General features: G+C 32.7%; 4 protein-coding genes across 4 annotated transcripts in view; 1 reads left to right on the top strand and 3 right to left on the bottom strand.

The window, feature by feature from the left end:
• Positions 1–946: 946 nt before the first annotated feature.
• LOC108917403 (39S ribosomal protein L41, mitochondrial) lies at positions 947–1,725 on the bottom strand. Its single transcript, XM_018723965.1, has 3 exons — positions 1,448–1,725; positions 1,292–1,392; positions 947–1,213 (listed from the first exon to the last, which is right to left on the bottom strand). The coding sequence occupies exons 1-3, from the start codon at positions 1,611–1,613 to the stop codon at positions 995–997; spliced, it is 486 nt and encodes a 161-aa protein (XP_018579481.1). The 5' UTR covers positions 1,614–1,725; the 3' UTR covers positions 947–994.
• A 174-nt stretch (positions 1,726–1,899) lies between these two features.
• On the top strand, positions 1,900–11,817 carry LOC108917472 (REST corepressor 2). Its single transcript, XM_018724090.1, has 8 exons — positions 1,900–2,108; positions 2,254–2,397; positions 2,456–2,670; positions 2,728–2,907; positions 4,556–4,639; positions 6,148–6,245; positions 7,914–8,109; positions 9,484–11,817. The coding sequence occupies exons 1-8, from the start codon at positions 1,997–1,999 to the stop codon at positions 9,901–9,903; spliced, it is 1,449 nt and encodes a 482-aa protein (XP_018579606.1). The 5' UTR covers positions 1,900–1,996; the 3' UTR covers positions 9,904–11,817.
• A 605-nt stretch (positions 11,818–12,422) lies between these two features.
• On the bottom strand, positions 12,423–14,338 carry LOC108917370 (lipoyl synthase, mitochondrial). The gene is made up of 6 exons (XM_018723925.1): positions 14,159–14,338; positions 13,752–14,099; positions 13,245–13,401; positions 13,134–13,191; positions 12,916–13,074; positions 12,423–12,858 (listed from the first exon to the last, which is right to left on the bottom strand). Exons 1-6 carry the CDS (start codon positions 14,195–14,197, stop codon positions 12,507–12,509), a joined length of 1,113 nt encoding a protein of 370 aa, XP_018579441.1. The 5' UTR covers positions 14,198–14,338; the 3' UTR covers positions 12,423–12,506.
• Positions 14,339–15,971: 1,633 nt separating this feature from the next.
• LOC108917413 (homeobox protein prophet of Pit-1) overlaps positions 15,972–27,799 on the bottom strand; it is a 33,220-nt gene continuing 21,392 nt past the window's right edge. The window contains exons 3-5 of the mRNA XM_018723975.2: positions 23,246–23,422; positions 17,836–17,932; positions 15,972–16,078 (exon numbers count right to left, since the gene is read on the bottom strand). Coding sequence (XP_018579491.1) covers positions 15,972–16,078; positions 17,836–17,932; positions 23,246–23,422 — 381 coding nt within the window. The remainder of the gene's footprint in view (positions 16,079–17,835; positions 17,933–23,245; positions 23,423–27,799) is intronic.

Genomic DNA, 27,799 nt, shown 5'->3' with positions numbered 1-27,799 from the left:
TTTGGAACCTTATATATATATATATACAAGAAACTTTCTATACAAAAATAACAAAAAAAATGAGTATGAACATCTGTATGTAGTTACATTTTTGAGTGTGGTAAAATATGTTTCTTGAAATGGTTTGTGTTACTTTTAGCCCACCATACCTCAAACCATATTATTGATTTATTTAAATGTATCCATCAAGCTATATTAAAAATAAATAAAGATAAAATAATTACAGTACTTATTTTTTTTTAAAAAAAGGTGAATTTGAACTTTAACACATATTTACTCTGTAAAAATAATACTGTTATGAAAAATGGGAAATAATTTATCTAGTTGTACCAAATTTTGCATGTAGTAGAATTTTACACGTTAGGAATTTTTCATTGCAAGTCTGATAATACTTTTTAATAAGTGAACATTGGGAAAAACTTTATATTACAAAAATTACTCAAAATTTAATGATCTTTCCGATGGACTGCATTTCCACGTTCCGTGGATCAAAAAATTTTTTAGTATCGCTACGCTATCTATACCGAAAGATTTGAACCAACAGTTCTAACTATAGTTTGAAGCTATTCGAGGGACCTAACAACCCTACTTCCCAAAACTAAAATAAATTTCTTCATTTCGGAGATATTGGCAGCTGGAGTGTTAAATGACACACCCTGTATACAGTAAAAATGATGATTTTTCCTCAGTGATTACTACAATTTTAATTTTTCTTTTTTTCTAATTTAAAATATGTACTCCGATTTAATTTCTTAAAAAGGTGGAGTATATGGGTAATTATTAATATTTAAAATTGATTAAACTTAAAATATTAGCAATTCCCATATGATACATTAAGTCTTAAAAACAGTAAGAATACTTTTTCAACTGAAAACAATTGTTCGGAGTAGCGAAGAGATGGCCTCAGTTATTGGGATCGTTTTTAAGGCAAAATGAGTGCAAAAAATAATTTTAAAAATTTTATTAACTACATATCTACTAATAAATAAAATAATTAAAATATATCTGAACCTGTTTGTCTGGCCTTAAGTTTAGCTTCTTCCGCAGTCATTTTTTCATCCGCAGATGGTTCCAGAGGTTGACCATTATCGTCTAGTTTACCATTTTCAAAATCTTTTAAAATCTTTGGTGCATAGACCACATTAAAAAGATCTTCAGCTGTAAATTGTGACTGTACAACATCTGGAGCTCTGTATGATACATAAGGCTTTAACTACAATTGAAAATTAATAAAACAGATAAATACAAAATATATTTAATTTCCATTGTATTATATATCTTTGTTGATTACCTTAAAATCAGTAAGATCTGGAACTACCAGTTCTGGAATTTTTTCTGGGATTAAAATCAATTTGTCGCCATCCTTATATGCAACATCTCTCACACCTCGTTCTAAAAAGATGAGCAGCTTAATAAAAATTGTAAACCTGTTATTTAACATTCCTACTATGAACTGGTACATCAGGATCAGGATTTTCCGATTGTTGGAGTTTAAAGTTTCGGCTACCCCTTTTATTATAAATTGGAAATTTTCTAAAGTTTCGTTTACCATGTCGTACAGTTGTTGTTGATAGAGACCTTTTTATAATGAAATTCACAAATGAATGTGACATTTTGCGTGACCATTAACGTTCAAAATTTGATATACAAATCTAAAACTCAATTAAAACGGTCATCTAGCAGTGCAATGCTAATCAGAACAATTAGGTTAGAAATTTGGATTTATGTTTACGTGATGTACGATATTAGGGAGAGGGTAAATGGAAATCCCGAGTGTATGGTGGGGGAATGAAAGAAGAAAGAAGCTTAACGAAAGTGTCGCACCTTGCGGCAAAATCTTGAATTTTTGCAAAAACTACGGAGGTTTGATGACGAAAATTTAGTTTTTATACTGTTTAAAGTAAGCTGGCAGTGTGTGAATCATAAAGCTTGATTTTTAGTGTTCCTAGTTGGTTTTATTTAATTTTACATACAAAATTAGTTAGTTAGCAGTACCATGGTGCTTGCGGAAAAAAATAATGAAAATGCTCGAAATGGTAGAAGGAGCAGGGGGCCGAGTCCAAATGGTCACGTACAAGCGGAGTCCACGAGCGAGGATGAAAGCAGTGGTAAGCGTTTGTTGCTCATTGGGTAACCTAAAATACAAAATATACGTAAATTAAAGACAATGTTTTTCTCCTCAGTAAAATTATATGAGATTCAATTTCAAATTTTTATGTGACATATCTGCATGCCTTCAATGTTTCTTTGCAGTTCCGGTAGATAAAATCCGGGTAGGACGTGATTATCAAGCAGTTTGCCCTGAATTACAACCAGAAAGCCAAAGGAAGCCCGAGCTTTTAGCAGATAGAGCACTTCTGGTATGGTCACCAACAGAAACTATTCCCGAGTCAAAGTGTAAGTTTTTGTATCATTCTACTATTCCTTCTATATCTCATGTATGCGAATGTTTTAGTGGAAGATTACATTGTATTAGCTAAAGACAAATATGGATATAATGGAGAACAAGCTCTTGGAATGTTATTTTGGCACAAACATGATTTGGAGAGAGCTATGCTTGATCTTGCAAATTTTACACCCTTCCCAGATGAGTGGTCTGTTGAAGATAAAGTATTATTTGAACAGGCGTTTCAATTTCATGGAAAAAGTTTTCACAGAATACGCCAGATGGTATGTTATACTCTTTTTTTTTAATTTCTTTTGTTTCACCGATATTTAATTTTGTAGTTGCCTGATAAAAGTATCGCCAGTTTGGTAAAATATTATTACAGTTGGAAGAAAACAAGATCTCGCACAAGCCTGATGGACAAGCAGGCACGTAAACTAAACACCCCGAAAGAAGAAGGGGCTGCATCGGAAGCCGGATCTGAAGCTGGTTCTAACGAGGAATCAGATCATGACGATAAGGTAAGTATTTTGTACAATTTAAGAATCTTCTGTTGAATTCAGTTGTGCATGAGTATTGTTGGTTGGTGTTTTGATATTGGCATGAGAAGTTCTTATTGCTTGATAAAATTATTTGCAGTAAAGTGCTGTTAAAATTGTAGAGTTTGAAAAAATGAACATCAGGCTATTATTATGGAATAACAACGAAATTCATTGTATAATTGTGTTATATATATTCCTTTTTGAAGTTGCTCATTTAAATTTTTTAAAAAAATTTGTATTAAAAACAACTCAGTTAATTACATTCAGTACAAGTTATCGAAAATAGAAGAGAACGAAAGAATAGTATCAAATTTATTTACATAGTGAGCAAAATGTTTTGGAACCTTTTAATATTTTCAAAAAAATGTGTTTGAAATAATTGATGACACCACTTGTCCGTTTCTACAAAGAGGTAAAACAAATATATATATTTTTTAATATAATTTATATTGACAAGAAAAAAATTAAATGTAAATGTTTCATAATAATCATTATTATTTCTTAAGATATATTGTTTAATTTTAGTTTTTATTACTGACATTTTTGACTACTTTTTTTATTTAAATGAATATTTTACCACACTGAAAGAAGAGACTTTATATATTTAAAAATTATCCTTATTAAAGCAGGAGTGTTTCTTTAACTTAATATTTTCTATAAGTTTGAATCCAAAAAAATGAAAATAGCTTTACTTGGCATTAACATTAAAATATAACGGATATGATATTAATTATAATAATTGAAGGAAAAATTACGCGTACTACTATTTTTATTTTCTTTTTCGGAATTAATAGCATTCAAAATGTTTAAAAAACTGATGGTTTCGCAACAATGTGTAATAATGTTGCAAACTTTTATTAAAAGTTGAATAAAATGTGACAATACCTCAAAGAAAACAGTTTTTTTTTCAGAATAAGAAACAAAACTGTAACAAATTCACAGAGACATTCCTGGATAAGAACATACTCTAGAGCAAACTCTTATTATTGATGTAATTTGTGTGATTGCTGCATGTAATTTGATACATTTAAGACATTTTAAAAATTAATCTGATAAAGGAAATTGAATGCGTTCTTGGAAATGTTTTATTACAATCGGAATAAACTTAATTTTCCATAATTATACAATAATCTTATACTAAACATAAATTCGACGTCTCTACACTTACACTTTTAGTTTTATAATATCGACTCTGAAAACCACACAATGTTTCATTAATATTTGTGTTATAATTGTCTTTAAGGTATTATTTATAAAAGGTGAGTAAGAGGTCCCTTATAATTTACAAGAGATAAATGCAATGGAAAAAAAATTATTTAAAAAGGATTTGTGTTAGCTATTTTATTCTACAATTGGTCCAGACTTAAAATTATCGGTTTCTTATGTTTTTTTTTGTCCATCTACTTCGTCTACATTTGAACAATAATATGGTAATTAAGTCGCACAGGGTTTTTGTTTTACTTCTTTGGAAGGGATTAGTGATTTACATCACTTTTGAAACTACAGTGTCTAGTGATTGACAATATCGTTATAAAGTAAAATGGGTTCACGAGCCTTTAGCTCACTAGAGTGTACATTTTCTTCCGTTAATGAATATCAATTGTGGAGTAAACAATTGATCTTGCAGAAATGGACAATTCATCGTGGTATTCGGCGTAAAAGCGGCTCTCCGACTCGTTCTGGGCCCCCCAGCGACGAGAACGCTTCTCAGGTAGACTGACCTAAAAAATCATTGCACGTTCTAGCAGACCATTTCATTCTACAGCTTTCATCAACACCGTTATATCCTTGGCTATTTCTGCGAAATAATTTAGATGTGATTTTACTTGTTCTTATTTAGTTGCAGTACTAGCATGAACAGATATATCAATATGGTGTTAAATTGCCAGAAATTTATACAACACTTTTTGTATCAGTGTTCTGCTTTTATGGCAAATAAATATTTATCATGCTAACTGTTGTACAAATTTTATATAAACTTTTAAGGTCATATTGAGGGAATTTTTTATTGGGTGCTTCGTGCAGCACTGCATAAGGGGCACTATCTGATGACAGTACTGTGTACAATAAATTCTTTATAATATGATGATTACGGTGAAACTAGGAAACAGTGGTTCATAATTAATAGTTTCAATATTTGCTCAATTTTACTGCAATGTACCTTGAATTTAAATTTTATCTTTGAGTTACGTTGGTAATAAAAAAAGATGGATATAAATTTTTAAATTCAGGATAAAATTGGTTTCCTCTACTTATGTATTTACAGGGTGCAATACAGTGACGTTGCAACAAATTTTTGGGCCTGATTTTTGTCAAAACAAACAAAAAAATATTAGAATTAGATTTTTTTTTTTGTAAAATTATTGCTAAGGCTCTATGATCTTCAAAAATGGAAAATGGAACCAATTTTCCGATCAACAGTTTTGTGCACCATTCATATTTAAATCCCTAAAAAAATAGTAATTGTTTGAATGAAAAAATGAAGTCAGATGAATAGATTCATTCATTCCTTAATAATATATCTGTAATAGTTCTACATTTTCCTTCTTAATAATCTGCTACTGAGGACCTCCTAACTTTGTCATGGTTTTGGACTTAAACCTGTGAATCCAGCATTTTACAAAAAAATTTGAGGCACAAAGGTATCTTGGATTCATCTAAACCTGTACAAGATTCTTAATGTTAAATAATTTTGTCTTTTGAGATTGAAACGTTTTAGGCCCTTGCTAATTCTGAAGCCAGTGGAAAATTGAACTGTTTATTGGTATAAAATATCTATAAGCAGAACCAAAACTAAATAAGAATAATCACTACTAATAAATAGATGTTGCTATATATATTCATATTGATCTGTTATTTCAGCCGATAAAACACTCCGTGATGCAAAATTTTTCTCCCGTTTCGTTTATATACTCCTAATTTTGAGACAAGACGTGGTTTAAATTTGATATTTCATCAGCGTTTTATATTCACATATAAAACATTAATCGAGCGATATAATTTTACCATCAGAAAGTGTCCTTTTGTGGCTACTAACATTTAAAGCATGCGCATCCCCGCCGCTCCCCCGTCTCATTTTGGCACAAACCTTTCTTGTATCATCATATTACCTGAAATGCACTCACGCATAGCCAAGCATACCTCGAATATGCCATTGCTCATTCCCTACCCATAACAGTGCCTGGATATGATCGGTATGATTGTTGTATGTGTGTGCAGGGTGAGGGTGGCGCGTGTTCTAACTGCGGAGTCATCTGTACTGTCACTCAGGTGACTGCCAAGGGGGCCCTCTGTAACTCCTGCTACCAACACTGGAGGTATGTATTCCACTTAGTTCTAGACCGTGAAGGAGGGTTTTGTGATGACTTTCTATTAGTTTCAATCAGTGGATGATTTATTCCAAGGGATGTTACAGGATTAGGTACCTGTTGAATGAAACACGATCAAATTACAAACTTACAGCAGGGGTTGTCTTAATGAAGTATTACTATACTTTAATTTTTTTATTCACATTTATTACTTTCTTGCTAGTGAATTAGGTTGATGCTTAAAATTTCCTAGGCAGATATCTAGGAATACAAAGGAGATATCTAAGTTCTGTAAAAATTGTTATGTAGTACAGATTAATGATGTAAATTCTACGTTTTGACAATGTACGATTTAAAGAAATTTATCGATGACAGAAAAAGGAACACTAAATTCTGAAAAAATTTTTTAACAACCAAAGTTTTTTAAAAACTATTAGTTTCCGAGATATTTGAACCTGAAATAGTTATAACATTTTTTAAATTAATTGGTTAGATGTTTTGAAACATTTTTCACATTAACTTGGCTGAAAGTTATTTATTTTTTCGTTAAATTATTCTTTCTCACTTATCTAAGATATAGAAAATTGTTATTTCAAATGAATAAATAGGCACAGTCCCCAATGAAGTTTTATCATGATTTAACTGTGATTTATATTCGCTTATAATTTTGTGGACTACGTGATTAAAACACTACATTTGTACGAATATTACAGCTATTATGGCATCTTTTGAAATGGGGACGACGAAATCTGGATTATCTCCAATCTGCTATAGTTTCCACGTCTATTCTGGCATGTTTGAATAGGAATTGTGTTTTACTACAATTTCACCTATTTGAATTGAAGCGTTACAAAGATAATTGAGATTCTACTATTTAAAAAGAGAGAAAGTAGATATATCATTAAAAAAAAATTGAAAACTTAATAGCTTCTGGTCAAACAAGATGCTGAAAAAAGTACCCAATACAACTTAATATGGAAATAATTGCAAGAATCTATAACCCGATATTAATTTTGAGGAAACTTATTTTTGTTCTTATAAAAATATACATTCAAATTCTGAAGCTAAAAAAGCTGCTCAGCATTTAATGATTTTTCAAATGGATCTTTTTCCAAAATTTTGGTTGTTTACTGCTCAAAATTGAAGTAATTGTAAACCTCACAAACTTAGATATCTTTTTTTATTTTTGAGATATAAACCTGAAAAGTTTTAACACCTTGTAAAGACGAATAAGTTACTTGTTTGATTATTACATTTACATTTACTAAAATGGAAATATATTTTACTTTTCGTTAATAATATTGAATAAATACTGCATTAAATTATATTTCAATTTGCACCGCTTTGCGATATTACCGATTTGTGGGAATATTTAGTTTTCGCTTTGTGCCATGTTTTTAATTGTGAATTAATTCAGTACCGCAATATAACAAAATTTCTCCACTGACTTGTAACTGAGAAAGTCCTATGCGTATGTTCAGGGTTTGGCATTTTAATTCATCAAGTTAAATAGTTTATTATTGTTGTTTAAATTTTAACAAATTACATCAGTCATTTTTTATATTATTTTAATATTCCGAGTTATTATACACATTTTTCTGCGAGCCTAAAATCCTGAATGTATGTATTTGAAACATCCCTTAACCTAACAAATTCTGACATGATGTTGGTATGTAGACGAACTGGGATGTTGAGGCCCACTTCGGGTCCGACGGGTGGCAAACGCGGTACACCCTTGGGGGCACGTCATAAACGCAAGCCTCCCCGTGGCATGTACATCAACCACGACGATCTTGCAGCCATGGCATCGGGAAATACTGGTGTCGTCATGCTTAAAGCTATGGATCGAGAGTTAGATTCCCTGCAAAGACAAGTGAGTACCTTCCCTTTCCGACCCCTCAGTGACTTTATGAGACAGCGGTATTTTGTGTATTGTATTGCCAAAAGTAATATTTTTTCGGAGGTCATCTTTTTTATAACTTGTTACTGTGAAGTAATATGCATTTTTCTAAGTCTGCCAATCCTGATCTCGTACTATGCCATGCTCATGCTTCAGGAATGATTAACGCAATCTTTGTGACTGCTGTCTCGAATAAAGTAACTGTATCCAACCTATCCAACGCTTTGCATTTCTCCACACTAAAACTGTGTCTTTTATGCTTTCTGTGTGAATGTTGAGTTTGTTCTGCCAGTTGAATATTCACCTGTTTTATGCTTGCCACGTTGACTAGGTTGTAGGTAATTCCACGATGTATTTGTGGTTGTGTGATAGAACTAGTTGTCTCGTCAGCTTATTGGTAAAAGGGAATATGTTTGGCACTAGTTATTTGAAAATGGTTGTTTTTGATTATTAGATCCATAATAATGAGCAATGCACTTTCAAGGGCTTAACAGTTGAAAAATTGTTATCGTAGTGTAACTTTCGTCATCTAAATAGTTACATATGCTCAGAACTGACTACTCTACAAGGAATTTCTTCGGTTTTGTTGTGTTTCATACTTTTTCAGGGTGTTTTAAAAGAGATTAAAAAAATCGTATATCTTTAAGTTTTATATTGTGATTTAATGATTCTATTATATCTTTAACTAATCAACACATTGATTGATATAATACCGCAGTCAATAAATTTACAAAATAGCGAAATATGTATATTCGTGTATAAAGTTGTACGCATTAAACATTTTATTCAGTAAATTAATTTAAATTTCTATTGCAGTAATTTTAATTACATTATAACTTTTAAAATTGGTTGTCACTTTATTAAGTACTTGTTTTTTTTATTAGATATGCTATACACATTAGTTTTAAAACCTCTTATACATTTACCATTTTTTAATGCAATAAATTAATCAAGAAATTGTGCAGGATATTTTGCTGCATGTAATTTTTTAGTGACAAATATGTTACTTATACGTGTCTGCCTAAGTATTATGATTTGTGGTTTGCTATTTATTCTAAAATCTGTTAGCCTTAAATTTGACTTATCAGTGACCAATGAATTTAAAGTCTGAAAAGAAGCCAAAAACAGTGAATTGTGACAGTTTCTTGAAGAATATATTATTCTGATGAGTTTATCAGCCACGTATGTCATTCCATCTTTATTTATGAACTGCATTAGGAACGCTGAGATACGCCTAAGCCTTTCATAAGCTCATTTGAAAATAAGGATTGTGGAAAAAATTAGTAAATGTGAAACAGGCTTGAAACTTTTGGGAATCTGTTATCAATAATACATTCTTTGTTCCAGATACAGCAAAACAAGCAGAATATCAGTTCCTTGAAGCGAAAGCACTCTGACTCTATAGAAGACCTCCGTCCAGGAAATGGTAATAACTCCAAGTTCAACGGCCGTTGGACGAACGAGGAACTGTTGCTAGCCGTTCAAGGAGTGCGTAAGTATGGGAAAGACTTCAAAACCATCGCTGAACTAATCGGTAACAAGACCGCGTGTCACATTGGCACCTTCTTCGTAAATTACCGCAAACGATACAATCTCGATAGCATCCTTAAAGAGTGGGAAAAAGACAACGGTCCCCTACCGGAAGACAATTCAGAAATTAAAAGTGAAAATGACGACAACAACGACAATGACGTTATCTGTTTGTCACCCACTCCTGGTTCAAAGAAAGAAATTAAAAATGGAAAAGTGGCCCAGGTTGCGAAATGATGATTTTCTGTCTTCAGTTGAGTTTGTTTTATTATGACTTTATGATCGCTATATTTAGTAGCGGATTATTTTCGTCAAGTAGATTTGTTATACCTGCAATTTTTAATAATCTTTAGTTTTTAAATAAATACTTGTATATATTTATGTATTTTTTACGTTTGTAACTTAAGGGTGTTAAAGCAGGCATAATCACGTTTACACAGTCTGAATTGCCATAGGATGAACATTTGCGGAGAATTAGTAGAAATAATTTTCCAAACTGTTAAAAGTACACTTTAAGTTGAAAAAAATATTTATTCTGAACTAATAAGAACTACATTAGCTATTGTTGTGCATGTGCATATTATTTTAAGGTTTATATAGGAGATACACCAACACCTACAGGCAATAAGTGTAGAAAAAGCTTTGTACTGCTTTTTATAGACAAAAAAGAGTATGGCCAATTATTAGAAGGACGTCCCTCTAAATCTTTTTGGGACATACAATTCAAACGATGTTTTTTATCAGTGTAGCCTTCTAGATGTACTTGTTGAACCAGTTATGATGATCAGTTGTTAATTCAATGGCCTACCGCGATTTTTTTAGAAGTCATTTTTCAGAAGGTCACCAAGGAATTTTTCTGTAATACTAATTAAGGCTACATAGCCAAATTATTACAAAAAAAAATCGTGAAAGTAATTTTCTGAAAAAATCACTTAAAAATACAGTAGTAGGCCATGGAATACAACTAGATCATCATAATTGGTACATTTAAAAGACTACCATGTGTTCTGAAACAGGTTTAGAGTGATGTCCCGGTTCTTAATGGGCTGTACTGTGTATGCGATAATCAACAAAGTTTATCAAACAGAACTGGATAAAGACAAAGTATAATACATATAAATTATTTATATAATGGCACTGATAAATTAAAAATAGGAGTATGTCGTAAGGTTAGATGTTTTAATAGTAATCTTATTTAATTCAACTTAGGCGGGACATTTTTTTGAGTATTGTAGAATTTACCGATAAAAAGGTATGGAAGTGTGGCAGTGAACTATATTCCACTTTAACATTTGTTTTTATATTGGATTGTTAGAAATATTTTTAATTAAATCAATTGTTCACATACAGGGTGTTCCATACGATAGTAGTAAATAAATCTGAGGTTTTGAGCTATAATTTTAATTTCTACTTCTAGCTGTTCATCTTGAATCTAAAAGAAACCCGTTCCACTGAGTTATCTTAAGTAAAATGTTAGTTTGTAGATATTCTATATTACATACAAAGAAAATATTCGGGAAGTTACTTCTCTACTGTATATATTTATCCCACTTTCTTATAGAGAATGGCTTGTATATCCAAACAATGAAAATTCCTCGCATGTAATTTTAAATATTAAGCAGACTTATCGATCGAACCCACATTTGCAGGAATTAGAAAGGGTCGATATTTAATCAGACATGAGTAATATTTTATAAACCCGATATAAGAAAAAAATGATGTACATAATCATAATCCGATGAAAGGGGCATGAACTATATTTCGTATAGCGACAATTATGTAAATAGATAACAATAAGTTAGATAAATAATTTTTTATTGAAAGTTAGTAATTTGTTTTTACTAGATTAGGTAAATTGCATGCATCGGCGTGGATAAGTGTGTATAAATCTTGTAGTTTTGTAAGTTTGTCAAGGATAATCTGTAGCAGTTGATTTCGTCTCTGCGGATTCAGTCTGCGCTTCTCCAATGATACTTTTTACAAATATATTAATAGTTAAGAATATTTATTGATCGTAGAATTTATATTTATGTTTCACATTTGTTTATTTTTATCTTATTTTAATTACTTTACATAAAAACTCTTTAGTATGTAAGGCAAATATGAGTAGATTAGTTTTACTGTATTTAAATAATAATGATTCCATATTTATAATTCTTTGATTTGAAATTATTACCTTTTCCCCTCTGCTTTCCTTCCCAGCATCCATATAACGGGGATTTACTCGGCGAAATTTAAAATTTGAGGTGAAAAATTTAATATCTGAATATTTTAGATATAAAATTTTTGCTTGTACCTCCTGGTATGTTTGAAGCTGGCCAATCGTAATCTACACGATTTTGTAGAATAAGTTTGCAGTACTGTTTCGTTGAAAACTAGTGTGGACACAAAAAACTGGACAGGATTCACTTTAGCTCTGCAATACGCAAATCAAAAAAGAGGGCACTTGAAATATAATCAGACGGTTACGAAGGCAGCAGGTAAATTATACGGGCTCCGTTCTGCACTCCACTACTTTGCCACTGCGCATCCTACTCTCAGGCTGTAACTTTAAGAAAAATTTAATTTTATAAACGTCACAGACAGAAAAATAAAACAATTTTAACACCCTGTATATTATACTTTCTGACCTAACACAACTTTTTTCAAACATCAGTTGATTTAATAAATTTTAATAAAACAGGTTTGTGCAGTTCAATTTAGGGATCACAGGTTTCACGACTGTAAAATTTTAAAGGAACGAATACAATTTGCAATTCATTTCAAGAAATTTATTTTTAAAACGACCCAACAATTTACAGAGATAAATTTTAACGAACACTAAAAATGCCAAAATGAGATCAAGCTACACTCGTTTTACGATTCTTCAGTATGCTCGCTATGAAGAATTCACCCGCTTTATAGGAACTTCTAACTAAAGGACCACTAGCGACGTACAGGAAGCCCATTTGGTTTCCAATCTTCTCCCAATGTAGGAATTTTTCTGGAGTTACGTACTCTACAACTTTCAGATGTCTTTTAGTAGGTTGCATATACTGCCCCAGTGTTACGCAGTCTACACCAGCGCTGCGAAGGTCTGTCAGAGTTTGTTCCACTTCTTGGTCAGTTTCCCCCAGTCCCAGCATTATCGAAGATTTTGTTATAAGCTCGGGCTTGAATTGTTTGGCGCCTTCCAAAGTACTTAAAGACTGTCTAAGGAGCATCAATAAAATGTTCATAAAAAATTAAGGGGTTATTATAGTCAAATACCTGTACTTTGCTCTTCTGTCTCTGACGAACGGTGTGAGTGCCTCTACTGTCTCAATGTTGTGTGCATATACATCCAATCCACAGTTAACTATAGTTTTAACTTGTTCTAAATTACCTCTAAAGTCTGGAACTAAACATTCCACTAATATGTCTTTATTTCTAAAAAAAATAAGTTATTTTAAATCTTAAAATCACTCTAAGCGGTATTTACAACTTACTGTCTTTTAATCTCCCTAACCGTTTCTGCAAAGTGGTTTGAACCTCCATCAGGTAAGTCTGTAATTACAAATAATTACTGAAAATTAAATTAAAGCGTAAAAACTTCTTACCATCTCTATCAACAGATGTTAATACAATATAATCCAGACCCCACGATGCAATGGCCGTTGCTGTATTTATGGGCTCATTAGGATCAGGGGGTGGAGGAGTCCTGGATGTTTTAACTGAACAAAATCGGCAGCCTCTTGTACACGTATCCCCTAATAACTGCAAATGAATAATCGGTAACGATCTACCAAAAATACAAATATTCTTTAGCCTTTCTCCGTTTTGACAAAGATCAGCTTTAATCAGTGAAAGACAGGACCGTACTTCAATTTAGTTAAGCTTAAATATAAAAAAGAATTTAACAAAAGTAAAATAGAAGAAAATTTATCATAAAAATTATTTAATTTTAATTGATTATACTTAATTTACCTAAGATTATTCTTACTTCTCACTTTGTTTTGAGCATATACTTTCTATATTTCATTAAGTTTTAAATAAAAAATATGAAAGAAATTTAAAAAATTCATCAGCGATTGTAATATGGATTACTAACCCTAGGTTTGACATACCATGATTGTCGCTGTTGCAGTTCCATGTTCTCCACCTCCCCAGCACTCCCCAATATTTGGACACCTCGCTTCTTCACACACTGTATGCAAGTTAAGTTTTCGTAACTGTTCTTTCACTCGGCTGTAGTTTTTCCCTGTTGGAATGGTTCGTTTCAACCAAGGAGGAAGGCGTAATCTTTGGTCCTCGCCTTTTTCCCTCTTAAGTTTCCCATCATACTCCTTCCATGTCTCCGGGTCATCTTTCAGCACCGGATTCGGGTCATTTATGAAATCCTGAAGGGAGGGGCCACTAGCGATGCGTTCTTTTAGAGATTCTATGTTTGATTTGTGTCTGTACCATGGCAAGTCCTATTAATTTAGATAAACATAAAGAATTACATGAACTTTAAGCAGTTATATAAACTTACTTTCTTTGAAAGATTTATCAATAATCTTGACCTGTGCATTATGTTTACAATGAATTTAAAATGTAAATGTTATCGTTCTTACATTTCTACTCCAAGGATGATTGATAAATTATTTCCCCATATAAACAATAGTTCAGTAATTTGTGAAAGATTATTTGACTTCTTTTGACATTGCTACAAATTTAAGGTTATGTATATAAAAGCTATTTTTATCATCAAAATCAATGAAGTGTATGCCTGGTTGCCTATGGAACCTACGTTCACGATTGTACAGATGTGTCCCAGAATAATATTTCTAATATAATATACAGCGTGTTCCCATAATTTATACTAGTAAGCGATTTGTTAACAGTTCTATTGTACAAAAAGAACATTTGACAGTTAAATAACTCCGCTGTTGCAACGTTAGGCTTAGGATAGTGTAAAGTATTAAAAAAGAAGAGAATATTCTGCATTTTTAAGGCCTGAATACTTATTATATGATAATAAATTGTCATTTTCAGAATTTTTAAAACGAAAATTTTTTTTCTAGGACTTTTTCCTTATTTTGAATACCTCTCTTTAAATGAAATTTCTGATTTATTTTTAGTGCTCCTTTAATGTTTATTTTATATTTATATATTTAACCAGTGGTAGTGGTAGTAAGGATATGAACAGCTATCGGGTAAATTGTACTTTATCTTACCAATCTTGGTTGACCTTTTGCAACTTGGAATATTTCCATACAGCGAATTACATATAAGTTTGGAAGCAAAAATATATACCTCTACCTACGCGTATTTGAAGAAATACATATTTTCAAACTAATACGAATATATAACTTTCCTAAAATTAATTTTTAGGAATATTGCCTTCAGTCCGAATCATCAAAAAACAAACTTTTCTTTATATGTATATGTATTATCATTATTATTTACAATTTACATATAATTCATAGATCTAAATTACAATCACACGAAATGCAATTACAATAAATATGGCACATGTAATATTTTTATAACTACAATTTATTATTTTACACTAGTTTTGCTATTATCTAAGTTAATATCAAAACTCTTGTAAGTAGATTCTATGATATACAATTAGTGGGTAAAGAGTATCGAAAGATTGAGTACATGTATAAAATAACTTTCAACAATCATAAATTTGTAACAGTAAATACACAAAATATGTCTAATATTTTTAGATATATAGACTTTACTTACTACCCTCATAAAAAATGAATCTACTATGCTTCAAAAAAAAAATAACTATACTTATAAAATAATAATCTCAGAAAGAATTAGTTTCTATTAAATAGTAGCAATATAATCAGTGGCCACAATATGTTTTACATTTATGAAAATATTATTTTACTCTCGTATCGGAGTGGTGACCTGAGGAGCTTTTTTTTAAATATGTAGTAATAGAACGAGTAGAAAATTGTTGAAGATTATTTAATTTTACTGTCAGTTTACCATCCAAAAGTATAAGAGCTCATTTTGTCGTTCTGTTCTCTCAGCATATTTCCAAATGTATTTACTATTACAGGAAAAATCTTTACTAACACACAATTTACAAACAAACGTAATGGCGCCTACGGCAACGTTTCGCTCATTTCGCGTTTCATCATCCGAATGCGGGAACCCGAAGAACTGAAAGACCTAACAATATACAGAGAAGCCACATTCACCACCACATATGGCTCATTGTTCGACAGAACAAATCGAAACGAATCGTTCAGTTTCGTCCGGTACCGAAAACAAATTCAGTTACTCAAATTTTTTACAATACAGGTCGGTTCCATATTCAAGTTGAACTGGGCGGTTTGCTATTACGTCTGGTATTGCAGCATCGGGGCTGCTAAGTTTGGGTGGTGGGTGGAGTTCATCCTCAGGGCCGATAGACTTTTGTTGTACCATTCGTCCTCTGCACTCATACCTGAAAAGAGAAGTGGAGTGTAATTTTCGTGTAATTTTGTACGTTTTTCTTTAAACTGATTTTAAAAAGCCTACAATCCTATTTGAAACACAGTGTTTGATCAAGTGCTTAGACAGCTTGTACAAAAATAGGAACGACTAGCGCTGCATAGTTTTATTTCTCGATTTATCAGTCTTCAGCATAGGCGATTTCTTTCGTGTCATATGCTTGCAAGTGGGTAACATACATTATTTTTACATTTGAGTTATCCCAGTGTGTGAGCGTTATAGTATCCAATCTATTAATAAACAGGATTGTCGTATATGAGCGAATTTAACGGATCAACATGTTGATATGTATATTTCTAAATACTTTAAGAATGACTAGACTTTGGAAACTCGATAATGATATTAAAAGTAAAAATTTAAATTTTGTTTAAATGTTTTCGATCAATGTTTAATATTAAATTTCATTAAGAGAGCAATAAATTGTTGAATTAAACGAATGCGTGTTTCGCTTGGGAAATTATGAATTACGAGTGTAAGTGACGGAATTAGATACGTGAGTTACTTCAGGTTTTACTCTATATATATTTATTTGCGCCCTGACCAAAATCTCAAGATTGCATCCTAGAACGGAAATAGAATGTCTTGGAGGCGTCGTCCGTAATCTTAGTGCATCGGCACGGAAACTACGTCATTTCCTGCTAACCTGAACTTTTTAAAGCCTTCTAGTTGCCTGATTTCTTATTCCCTCTGCAAATTACTTCTTGAGCCTTTCTGCCAAACATGCATGAATGCAAGAGGTTTGATTAAGAATAAATCAAAGACGAAGAAAGGCATGTAAATTCTGAAGAAAATATTTAAAATAATGTATTTCCCTACCCAACTAGCTATGTATAAAAAATGTTACATAGTATTCGTTAATAAGTACATATGGAAAACATTTTTTGCTGCTCAAAATTTTAAAAAAATATTGCAAAGTTTAATGAATTTTGAAATAAAATAGTTTTTAAATAATGTTCTGTAGGTTAAAAATATTGGAAAGTAATTTTAAAAATAAAATCACACAAATGTTGGAGAGAACGAGATATTGACAAAAAAAGTAGATTCAATGTTTACAATTGAAGCTTTCTGGCTAAATACCCTCTGGGTGAAGGCCAAAAAAGAAGAAGAAGAAGAAGAATTGAAGTTTCGTATGTGAGTCTATAAATAAATTCTGGATACTTTTTCTAAGTATCTTTTATCGGATCTTGTCAGTAGCGATTTTATTTTCATTTTTCAGTAGCGAGTCATCATTAAGCTGTCAGAACTGAGCCGCGGGACATAGGCGTAGGCATTATTTATTAAAAAGTAACAAATTAAATTGTCTACAATGCACCACCATAAACACCAACGGATAGGAATTAATTACTCAACATCCGCACAATAACAAAGAGAATAGTATATTCACGTGACATGAACGTGAAAAGCAATCTGAGGCAGCTGCTCACGCATGTCTCGGTTGAACCGCTTGGCACGCCATTGAATTGCGGTTCTCTCTGACAGCCCTAGTCGTCAAGTAACAACTCAAAATTAATACAGAAACAATTTCAATGTTTCTTTTATATCGATAAAATTTTCTTTTCCATATATATTGTAAAACTTTTTTATTTTAATGGACATGTGCCTACATAAGAATCGCAAATAGTTCATGTTTTTGCGTCAACAATACAAACTACACTAACAGTATATACATATTTGCCATTTATTAAATTTAAAATATAGTAAATATCTTACTCATTGCATCCTGTCTCATACCAGCCACTGTGCTCATATTTGTACCGTGGGACATTGAGAACGACTGTGCCATTCCTGGATATGAGCTCGTACTCATCTGAAAAGAAAAAAAAACTTTTACTTTATCTCTTTTATAATTAAAAAAAAACATCAAAATCGGACCACTAGAAACCGAGATAATCAAAATTTTTAAGCGCGCCGCTATTTTGAACGCGCGATTTCAATTTCGAGTCGGCCGGAGTAGCCGAGCTCTCGACTCCCCCCACACTACCCCCCATAAATTTTTCGTGAATTTCATGCTCTGTCCAACAGTTTTAATCGACATTTTATATGGGTTGCACAAGGGCGCAAGTTTTGCAAATTCACTCCCGGAGAGTACACGGAATGAGAAAGGTATTTGTTTAAAAAACAGCCCTCCAGACTTCCCTCGTAGTTACGCCACAAATGCCGGTCAACTTTGATCGACTATAACTCTGGAACCAATTAACTAATCACCACGTTTTTTTTTAAGAAGAAGAAGCATCTTTCCGAGAACTTTAAAAGCATAATTAAAAAAATAATTATAATGAATTTATAAAGTTATTCTATTTGTTTATAAGCGCAAAATTTACGCATATCTTTAAACAATTACCACGGCTCTCCTAATTAATGGATTTAAATTTTTCTGGACACATTTTAAAGTTTGAGTGCTCTTTTATATGTGATGAAATTGTCAAGTATCTAGAAGTCTTAATTTAGGCTTGGTTAAATTTACAAAAATTTCAATTTTTTTTCAAAAATCTGGATTGCAAAATTATTACCTACTCGAAAACTATCGGACCGATTTTAACGAAAATTGGTGTGATGTTTTATTATACCAAAAAGATTCTTTTTGGGGCCAAGTATGAAGATCTTATACCTATAATATAAGTACTTTTAAAAAAAATTGCAAAAATGTCATTTCTTTTCACTTTTTTTTTTGTTGTTTTTGCTATATTTGCAGTAATTATGTTATATTTTTTATTTGAAAATATGTATATCTTGTGTAAAATTTAATTTCGAATCTTTTTTCCTATTCAATTTTTCTCTAAAATGAATAGTTTTTGAACTGTTGAAAAAAAATGTTTCCAATTTTTTCACTATTTGTTTAATAATAAGTTTAGCACACGTTTTGAAGCGCGCGTATAGTGAAATTATGTTTTGTTATATCATTTTGGAGCCATTAAAGCAAAAATTAGCGATACTATATAAAACATCTACACCAAAACAGATCCCGTCTGGTCTATTATTGTTATCATCACCTTTTGTTTTAACCGTATTAAAGAATTATCGAGTTTAATCCTTTTATTTATTCTTAGTGACATTTATGCACTTCAAACAACGGACATTCAATTATTTTCCAACGACTACTTAATCCTTCCACCGCTAACGTGATTTTTAGGCAGTATTTCTTTTGAGACTCTTTACGACGACATTGCTTATAACTTTTGAACGGGAAGTAATAAGTACAGACAAATTTCTCTAATAAAAGTTTATTAGAAAAAGGAGAGCTTTGAACCAGGAAAAAAATTTGGGTGTTTCAGGAAAAAATATAATTGATGATGTTATTAGTCGTGTTTGTCAAATCCCAAAGATGATTGAAAATGGACTTTATCCCATTAATACCACGTGTTCTAAATTTTATTTAAATTTGTTATACCTCACAGTAGGCCCATACTATCAAGTTTGAGACACCCTGAACAGTCAAGGAAGTACTATTACGCTCTTTTCAATATAGATACAAAGAGAAAAAACCCTGCTAACTTTGTAATATGTTACATCCAGATGTATGCATCTGGATGCCGCAGATTGGGTCTGCAGGAGTTTGCATGCATCAGTTTAAGGTATTACAGAGTTACAACAGGACTTAAATCTTCAAAGTTTCATGGTTATGGGATTATGGAATTATTGACTTATAGGGTTATGGGAACCTGCCAACTCACAGTCATGTAGAGTCGAACCCCAGATATATGAGATCCATGTTATCATGGTTGTACACCCTTGCATATCTCGGGTTATGGCGTTATAGGATTATAAAGCTATGTAGAGGAGTGTCTTGATGTTAGGGTCAAAACATGAACCGATCTTAGAATTATGACTTTAAATGCGGATACAGAGGGTCAAAGTACTGTAGGTACGACCCAGTGACGCTTAATGATGTGCCATTTTGCCCGTAATAGATGAAAACTAATGTACCTAAATGCCCCAGGAACGATACAATCACAGTAAATCAAGATTTGTTCTATTAAAACGGATTCCAAGTATCTGGCCAATAAGGCATATCGAAAGTTCAAAGAGCCCGTGGCTATTTATACACCGAGCTTCCGGCAACATCTACTAATCGAATTACGGGTCCGTAGATGCAAATAGACATACTCGACCTTGAAATCGGGGATCCGTGGCGCGCTAGATATGTAATTAGACCGTTGCAGGTAAACGAATTAGCTGAGGTCAAACAGATTGAATGATTAGTTTACCTAAGACCGCACTTCCTCCGTTTCATCATCCGACGGCGGCGAGCGGCCTTCCCGACGCTCGGCGTCGCGACGCCGTCGGCTTGCCGACGGACGTTCTCTGTAAATGATATGCAAATAACTGGATTACCCGATGGGCCGACGAAATACGGAGGCCAAGTTTGGAGAATACCAACTATCAAGGTGTAGAGGAGAATATTTGCTATACACAGTGGCGTTACGACGAACTTTGGGCGATTCCTCACAGCAAAGATTTCCTTTCAAAATGATTCCTAAGATCTTTAAAAAATTTAATGTGTGAGGCATTTTTTAGACAGTCATTCAATCAGTTGTAGTCCACAGTACAGGCCCTCTCTGGAAAGTTGATTACCACATACTTTATAACTCCTGAGGAGCTTCGTTTTGACGAGTCTACCACATTTTTTCTCTGCGACTTTTCTCGATTCCTCCGCTTTTCCACTCGGAAAGGTCCAAAAACATGGCAATTTCCCGGGGTCTTGAAAAGTCAAGACCACATCTTTTATTTTTAGCTTAAATAACTGGAAATTTTGTTGCAAATGCCGATTTAAATTTGTCCGACAGAAATTCTTCCGACATTGACGTGTCTACAGGTCGAAACATGCCAAAATAACAGGGTTATTAATTTTTAGTAAAATTAATTGTAAATAATTAATTCAGTCAAAAAGTATTGTTGTCCGACAAATTTCAAGCCGCGTTTTTTCAGTCCGACAGCTGGAAATAGAAATTTTCACAGAGTATGAAAAATCGAGTACCACATGTCGGACAAAACTAACACACGATAGAAAACTGTTTTTTATAAGCAAAAATTGTAATGTCTGACAAAAATATCAGCAAATCGTCAGTCCGACAAAAAATGATGAAAACAATTTCGTAAAAAATGTGCACATGTATTTATAATTTCTAATAAGGTATTTTCATGTATGAAGCAAAATTCCATATAAATATACAATACGAGGTGTTTCAAAAAGACCTCCCGTAAATACAGGGGGTGAGGACGACAAAAAATAAGAATTTTTTGTCATATGAACTATATGTCTATCTCCTCTTCTCAAAGCTCAAGCTTACTTTGAGAAAAGTCACTTATTTTATAGTGTAATATTGTAAGAGTTTAATTAAAAGCCTTTTTTCTCGAAAATCGTCCACATAAGGAAGTTCTAAAGATGCCAGTAAGTATTGACACTGTCAGTCCCAAGCCTGAAAAATGTGAGAAAAGTGGTTTTTCAAGGCATTCCTGATGCTGTTACATTGTTACTTTTTCGAACTTTAGAAAATAATCTGATTTTTCTGGAAAACTGTTAAAGATAAGTATGGACAACCTTATACCAGTCGAAAGGGCATTCAATTTAGCATTTACCCATGACAATTATGGTTCATTCCATTTGAAAAAAAAAGTTTTTTGAACTCGTAAGATTATTAAATGTAGATCTCAGTATTTCCGAGTATGACTAACGTACATGTTTTACTCACAGATGACAAGATATAGTAATTTATGCCAAAACGAACTGTGTAAACTGCAGATTTCTAACTCTTACGGTTTTCAATCGTGATTTTTTTCAAAAACAACTGATTATCTCGAAAACGGCAAGTTTTAAACACCATGTACATTTAATAAACTCTACCTAATATTAACCAAGAAATTCAAAAATGCAGTAATATACAGGGTGTTCCATTTAAATAGTTATGTAGCGGACACGCGAAATGGTACACCCTATAAAGCTAAAAATGGCCCACATGATTCCAGGCAACTTTTATTAAAACCATTTCTTTATCAATTTTACAGTTGCAAAGTTACAGTAGAGTCCCTCTTAGGTGGAACATCCTGTATGTAGATTGTGAATTTGTGTAAAACTTTAAATTACACTGATCCATTGCTGATGAGGCTCAGAATACCATATGTAACCAATTCACTTTTATAGTTTTAGTTAATAAAAGAAGCAAAATTACACCACTGTAAAATAATTTCCTCTTTCCTGTTTGTAATTTTGATCAATTTCATAATACTTTTTATTTTGAAATTATAAAAAATTAGGTTTATTTAAATATTGTTTAAAGTATTTTACGTTGACTGATAAAAGTTGGGGTAACGACTGGACTTAATTGTGCACAAAAATTCGCTACTTTGTGAGCTTTAATAACATGCCAATAATTTTGAAAAAGATCTGTCTTTTTTTATATATAACACAAAATAGACATGTCTAAAGCTTACTCTTTCAAATCAACAAGCATTTAGTTACTGTATCTACTCTATCAATTCACCAATTTCACATTATCGATTCACCCTCCTTTGAATAACATCGTTCCCTTCGCGACACATCTAATCACACCTATTCTTCCAAATTTAGAGTATTCAGAATAGGCTAGATCAAAGTCGTGCCTTTATACCTCTTTGTAGCATCTTTGTCGCCTCTAGTTTTGACTTTCCAGAGAAAAACTGTTGTTTAAAAAGTTTTTTTGGTTTTTAGATATACCCCAGTGCTTCAAAACTAAAGAAAAATATAAATTATTTGTATTTAAGTATATTGACTTCATTCTCAATATTATTTCTTACTCCCAACTTGACACTCAAAATGATTATTCCAATTTCATGTTAGTAGAACATATTAATATCAAAATACAGTTAATTAACGTCGAATTAACAGTAACACAGTTTAAACAGTAACAAAAGATATAGAAGATAAAGCTGTGAATAGATTTTTTATTTTTTAGTTATCTCAATGTCACACAAACTAAAAAAAATCAGAAAGAAAACTTGAAACTGAAACTTGAAAAACTAGAAAATATGTTCTATGTCGATATAATAATTCTTAAAGCCTTACCATATTCGTCAATTTATGCTTTCGTTCTGGTTTTAAACTCTTACAAGGTACAAGAAATAAGGAGTCTTACGAGACACTAACCTGGGGGTATCTATTGATGGCCGTGGGGTGTGGGTAGGGCTGGTATCCCCTCGCCGCCCCCGGATAGATGTTTCGCATCATGGCGCCATTGCAGCCAGGCAGTACACTGGGGGCCAGCGCCTTCTGGAGTTGCTTCTCTTGCTTGCGATACTTGGCTCGCCTGTTTTGGAACCACACCTGGAAAACAAGCGTTAAACTTAAAACTTTATATTGAATTTTATGACTGCAGCAAAAATTGTTTTATTTGTGGAGGATTATATTATAGAAATGGCTTTGAGTGGAAATTTACTATTTTCTTTTTAGTGTAGGTGTATAATTATGATGGAAACTTATACAGTACGTTCATGACGAAAGCAACAAGTTCGTTTAAAATTCAAGTAATTATTTTGTGAACAAACGCTGGGTCACGTCGATTAGTAATTTTAGTTGCGGATTTTTTTGACATAAGAAAATTGTAACAGGGTGTCTCAAGAAGAACATATGTGCAGTCATCATTGATTTTTTTTAATGGAGCACCCTATACATAATGCCATTTTTGAATTATATAAGTAGTAAATTCTGAACACTTTTTGTATAACATATCATATCTATAAAATCAGCGGTTTTCGTAATAATGACTCTTGAAATGTGATAAATGGGAAAAATAATGTTTAATCATAATACATTATTTAAATAACAATTGCTTTATAACAAATGTCCAATGTTTTGTCCGTTTACTTCAATACATTTTTGTAGTCGAAGGATTGTTTCCCGTTGAACGTTTTCAATTAGGTATCTCTGCTGGAATGTCTTATTTCCTTTCGTATTCTCTGTTTCAGGTCGTCAAGATTATTTGGTCTATTCGCATAAAGTTTAGATTTCAAATAACCCCATAAGAAGAAATCTAAAGGGGTTAAACGCAATGACCTTAGTGGCCACTCAATAGGACCTCTGCGTCCAATCCTTTTATTAGGGAAAGTTAAGTAATGAAATTGTCGAACAGCAATTGCAAAATGAGGAGGTGTTGGAACCATATGTCACTATGAGGAATATCTGGATCTTGTGGATTAGGAAACACAACAGCTAAAGCGGGGTTGAGTTCAAATTGAAGAAACTAAGTACCTACGTTCATTTAAATTTTCTTCAAGAAAATAAGGTCCAAAAATTCGATTTTCGACAATACCTGCCCAAATATTTCTTTTTTTACAATGCTGTGTGTGACAGACTTGTGTCCAACGAGGATTTTCAGTTGCCCAGTACCTGCAGTTTTGTCTGTTTACGTGTGGGTACACATGCCGCAAGTGACCCATGTTTAAGCATTACGTCAAGAGCGCCAGCAGGACGCCGCCGGACGCACCAGCGTTTCAGGAAGGGTCTATGGCGGACTGGCGCCGGCGACCAGATGCTTACTCATATACCTACGACCGACTCCACACACAGGGGACTCTCAAACAAACACTCACCCCGTCAACACGTTTTTTTCGATACAACTTAGTTTTCAATAAAATACTTTATTATTACCGTTGAGAGAGCGTTTTATTCTTGCTGTACAGCGAAAGCAACCCCCAAACGTAAAACTGATAAAATGACACTGATAAACTAAACGTCGGTGATAGTTTGGTTTTTATTGCCACAAAATACTACATCAAAATTGTCTAGATGTTAAGGAATGAAAAACGATACGAGGAAAATTGTTTTGGTTTACATAAAATTTGGCATATCAGGTTGTTTTTGATGGCTTTTAAAAAAATGTTCAAGGTTGTTCAATTTAAACACTTTATTTAATTACTTGTGAGTATTTCAAAATATCAATTTTCAAACGTCATTATTATAAACCGCTAATTTTAGAAATATGGTATGTTATACAAAATGTGTTCAGAATTTACCGTACAATTCAAAAATGGCATGCGTATGTTCTTCTTGCGACACCCTGTATACAATTTTCTTATGTCAAAAAATCCGCAACTAAAACTACTAATCGACGTGTCCGAGCGTTTTTCCACAAAATAATTACCTGAATTTTAAACAAATTTGTTCCTTTCATCATAAACACATTGTAGACTATTACAAACGAGAACGGCATGTTCTGGCTCATACTGGAAAATTAGGTATCTCCGGTCACTAGGACAAATTCATGCAAACATTATAACTTTATTATAGGACATACACATAACTTTATTAGGCTACATCTAAGGAAGGTATGCAAGTATCGATATCAGTAACGTTGTTTTCTGTTTACATTGCTTTAACTGAAATAGAACATTGTGTAGATTATTTCTTATTATTATTAGTTATTATTAATTGGAAAAAACAAACATTACATGAAGAAACTATTCATACAGAAATTGCTAAATATGAATGGCAAGAATGATAGATAAGATACGAAACAATTTTTTTGAGAAAAACTAGAAATAATTAAAATATCCATCAATATATCACGTACAAGATAATTGGTAGGTATATGATATTTTTTGATTGGATGAATCATTGAATTGGGACATTAGTAAATTAATTCTAAATAATTTCTAAACTTTTCCTGATCTCTTACTAAACAGGGTTGATTGCTTCTATATTCGGATTATGGAAATAAATTGTAAGTCTATATGAGTTTTTCTAATGAAATTTTTTATCTCATACGAAAAGGACATTTTACCCAAACAGATTTTTTGTGTTTCTGACAAGGCCACTTAATATTTCAGAAATAAAATATACAAGAATAAAAATTTTGTTCGAAACGTTTGCGCACATTCCGAAGCATTTTCGGAGTGATTCGACGGTATTCGACGACGATTCTTTGACGCAAATCTTCCAACGACGCTGGCTATGTTTTATAGATTTTACTTTTTAGGTATCCCCACAAAAAGAAATCAAGGGGCGATAAATCCGGTGATTGTGGAGGCCACTGCCTCTTCTCCCAATCCAATTCCGTAGAGAACGTTGGTCCAAATCCAAAAAACTGCTTTCATCAGAAAAACAGGTGTTAAAAAGGAACTGTGGATCGTTCCCTGCTCACTCACTCATTATTTCGCAAAATTGCAAACGGCGGTCATAATTATCCTTATGAAGTTCCTGGACTAAATGTATTTTGTATGGATGGAATTTATTCTTTTTCAAAATGGTTTGTATGCTAGTTCGATTGATCCCAGACACATATGCCTCGTACTTAATGTAGAATCAAGATGAACTTGCACATTTATTGTTCATGAAGAAAGCGATCCCTTTCCGCAATGGAATAAACCATAGTGTTTAATTTTCAAAAACACAATTAAATGAACTACCAACCAACGCTTTCCAATAATGCTAGAAAATAATTTGAAATCCACTAATTTTACGTTCATTGTGTGTGTATAGCATTAATTTCTGTTTTTTACAATTGTGTTTTTTTATGAAAGTGATAACAAATCGCCAAAAACCAATGTAACGCAAGAAATACTAAATTTATACCATTGGCGTACTTAACTCGAATGACTGACATTTTTACCGTTACTAATTGTTTGTACATAAGTTTCGACTTTAAAATCAAAATTCTTAATAAGTACTGGGCGGAATTATAAAATTTAAAGTCTGTTGTAAAGAGAATTGTAAGAGCGTTTTTCTACAATCTTGACGCAGTTCCTGAAAATGGCTCTGTTTGGTTTTCATTTGGCCACCCGGTATAATAATGGCAATAAATAATGGCAAAGGACCAAAATTGGACCCTTGTGGCACTCCTGAATTAGCTAAGTAAGTTTTGCGGATTTGAAACCCCTGTATTAGAATACTGTAATCTTTTATGTAGATATGATGTAAACAAATTTAGTAAATAAGTAAAAAAAAAACATAAATATTATTTCCACGCCCTGTATTTTACCGCAGTATAACGCATTTACCGATCCGCAGTGGCAATATCGCCAGCATAAGAAGAAACAGCACCCGGCGCTGGCAGCAGCTGCACTAATCTCTAATTTATGATGCAGCTTAGTTAAGCCAACTTCCGAAACGTCGATGAGATAGACGATAGTGGCGAGGAGAGGCAGCTCCGGCTCTGTCGAGACCACGGAAGACGCGGAGCACGTCTTATCCACCCTCGATCCCATCAAATGGATCCGTAATGAAGTTAGCCCGCCCCCGGCCCTTCCTCAGCGCCCGCCTCCCACAAACACAGCTCTCTTTAAGACGACCTAATGCATATAAGGCGACCTTATCTCTTCTTTTGTTTGTCCCCATGCCAGCCTTTTAAGTGAGGACCCCGCTCGTCTTTGTCTGCGATGGATCTGCGGCTGTTTTGTTTTTACTTTGACGTGTTGGCTTCACTTTCGAATTATGTTATACGTGGAAGATTTGGATGAATGGGTTGGTGTAATGTAATAGTGCGTATGTGTATTGGGAAGAGGTTCTACAACATTTCCAGTCCTTTTCCATTTAAATGCTTCTGAATGTAATAATCCAATAATCAATAATTACAGAATGAATAATTATGAATCAATTAAGGACTCGACTCAAAAATACTGTTTTTAAATCACTTTACAGAAATCACAGAATCGGCACTAAAAATATTCAGCTTCACCGTTAGAAAATGTAATACCTTTCTATTGG

The sequence above is a fragment of the Anoplophora glabripennis genome, unplaced genomic scaffold (assembly GCF_000390285.2).
Source record: "Anoplophora glabripennis isolate ALB-LARVAE unplaced genomic scaffold, Agla_2.0 scaffold4, whole genome shotgun sequence".
Taxonomy (NCBI): Eukaryota; Metazoa; Arthropoda; class Insecta; order Coleoptera; family Cerambycidae; genus Anoplophora; species Anoplophora glabripennis.
This window is presented reverse-complemented; position numbering and strand designations above follow the sequence as displayed.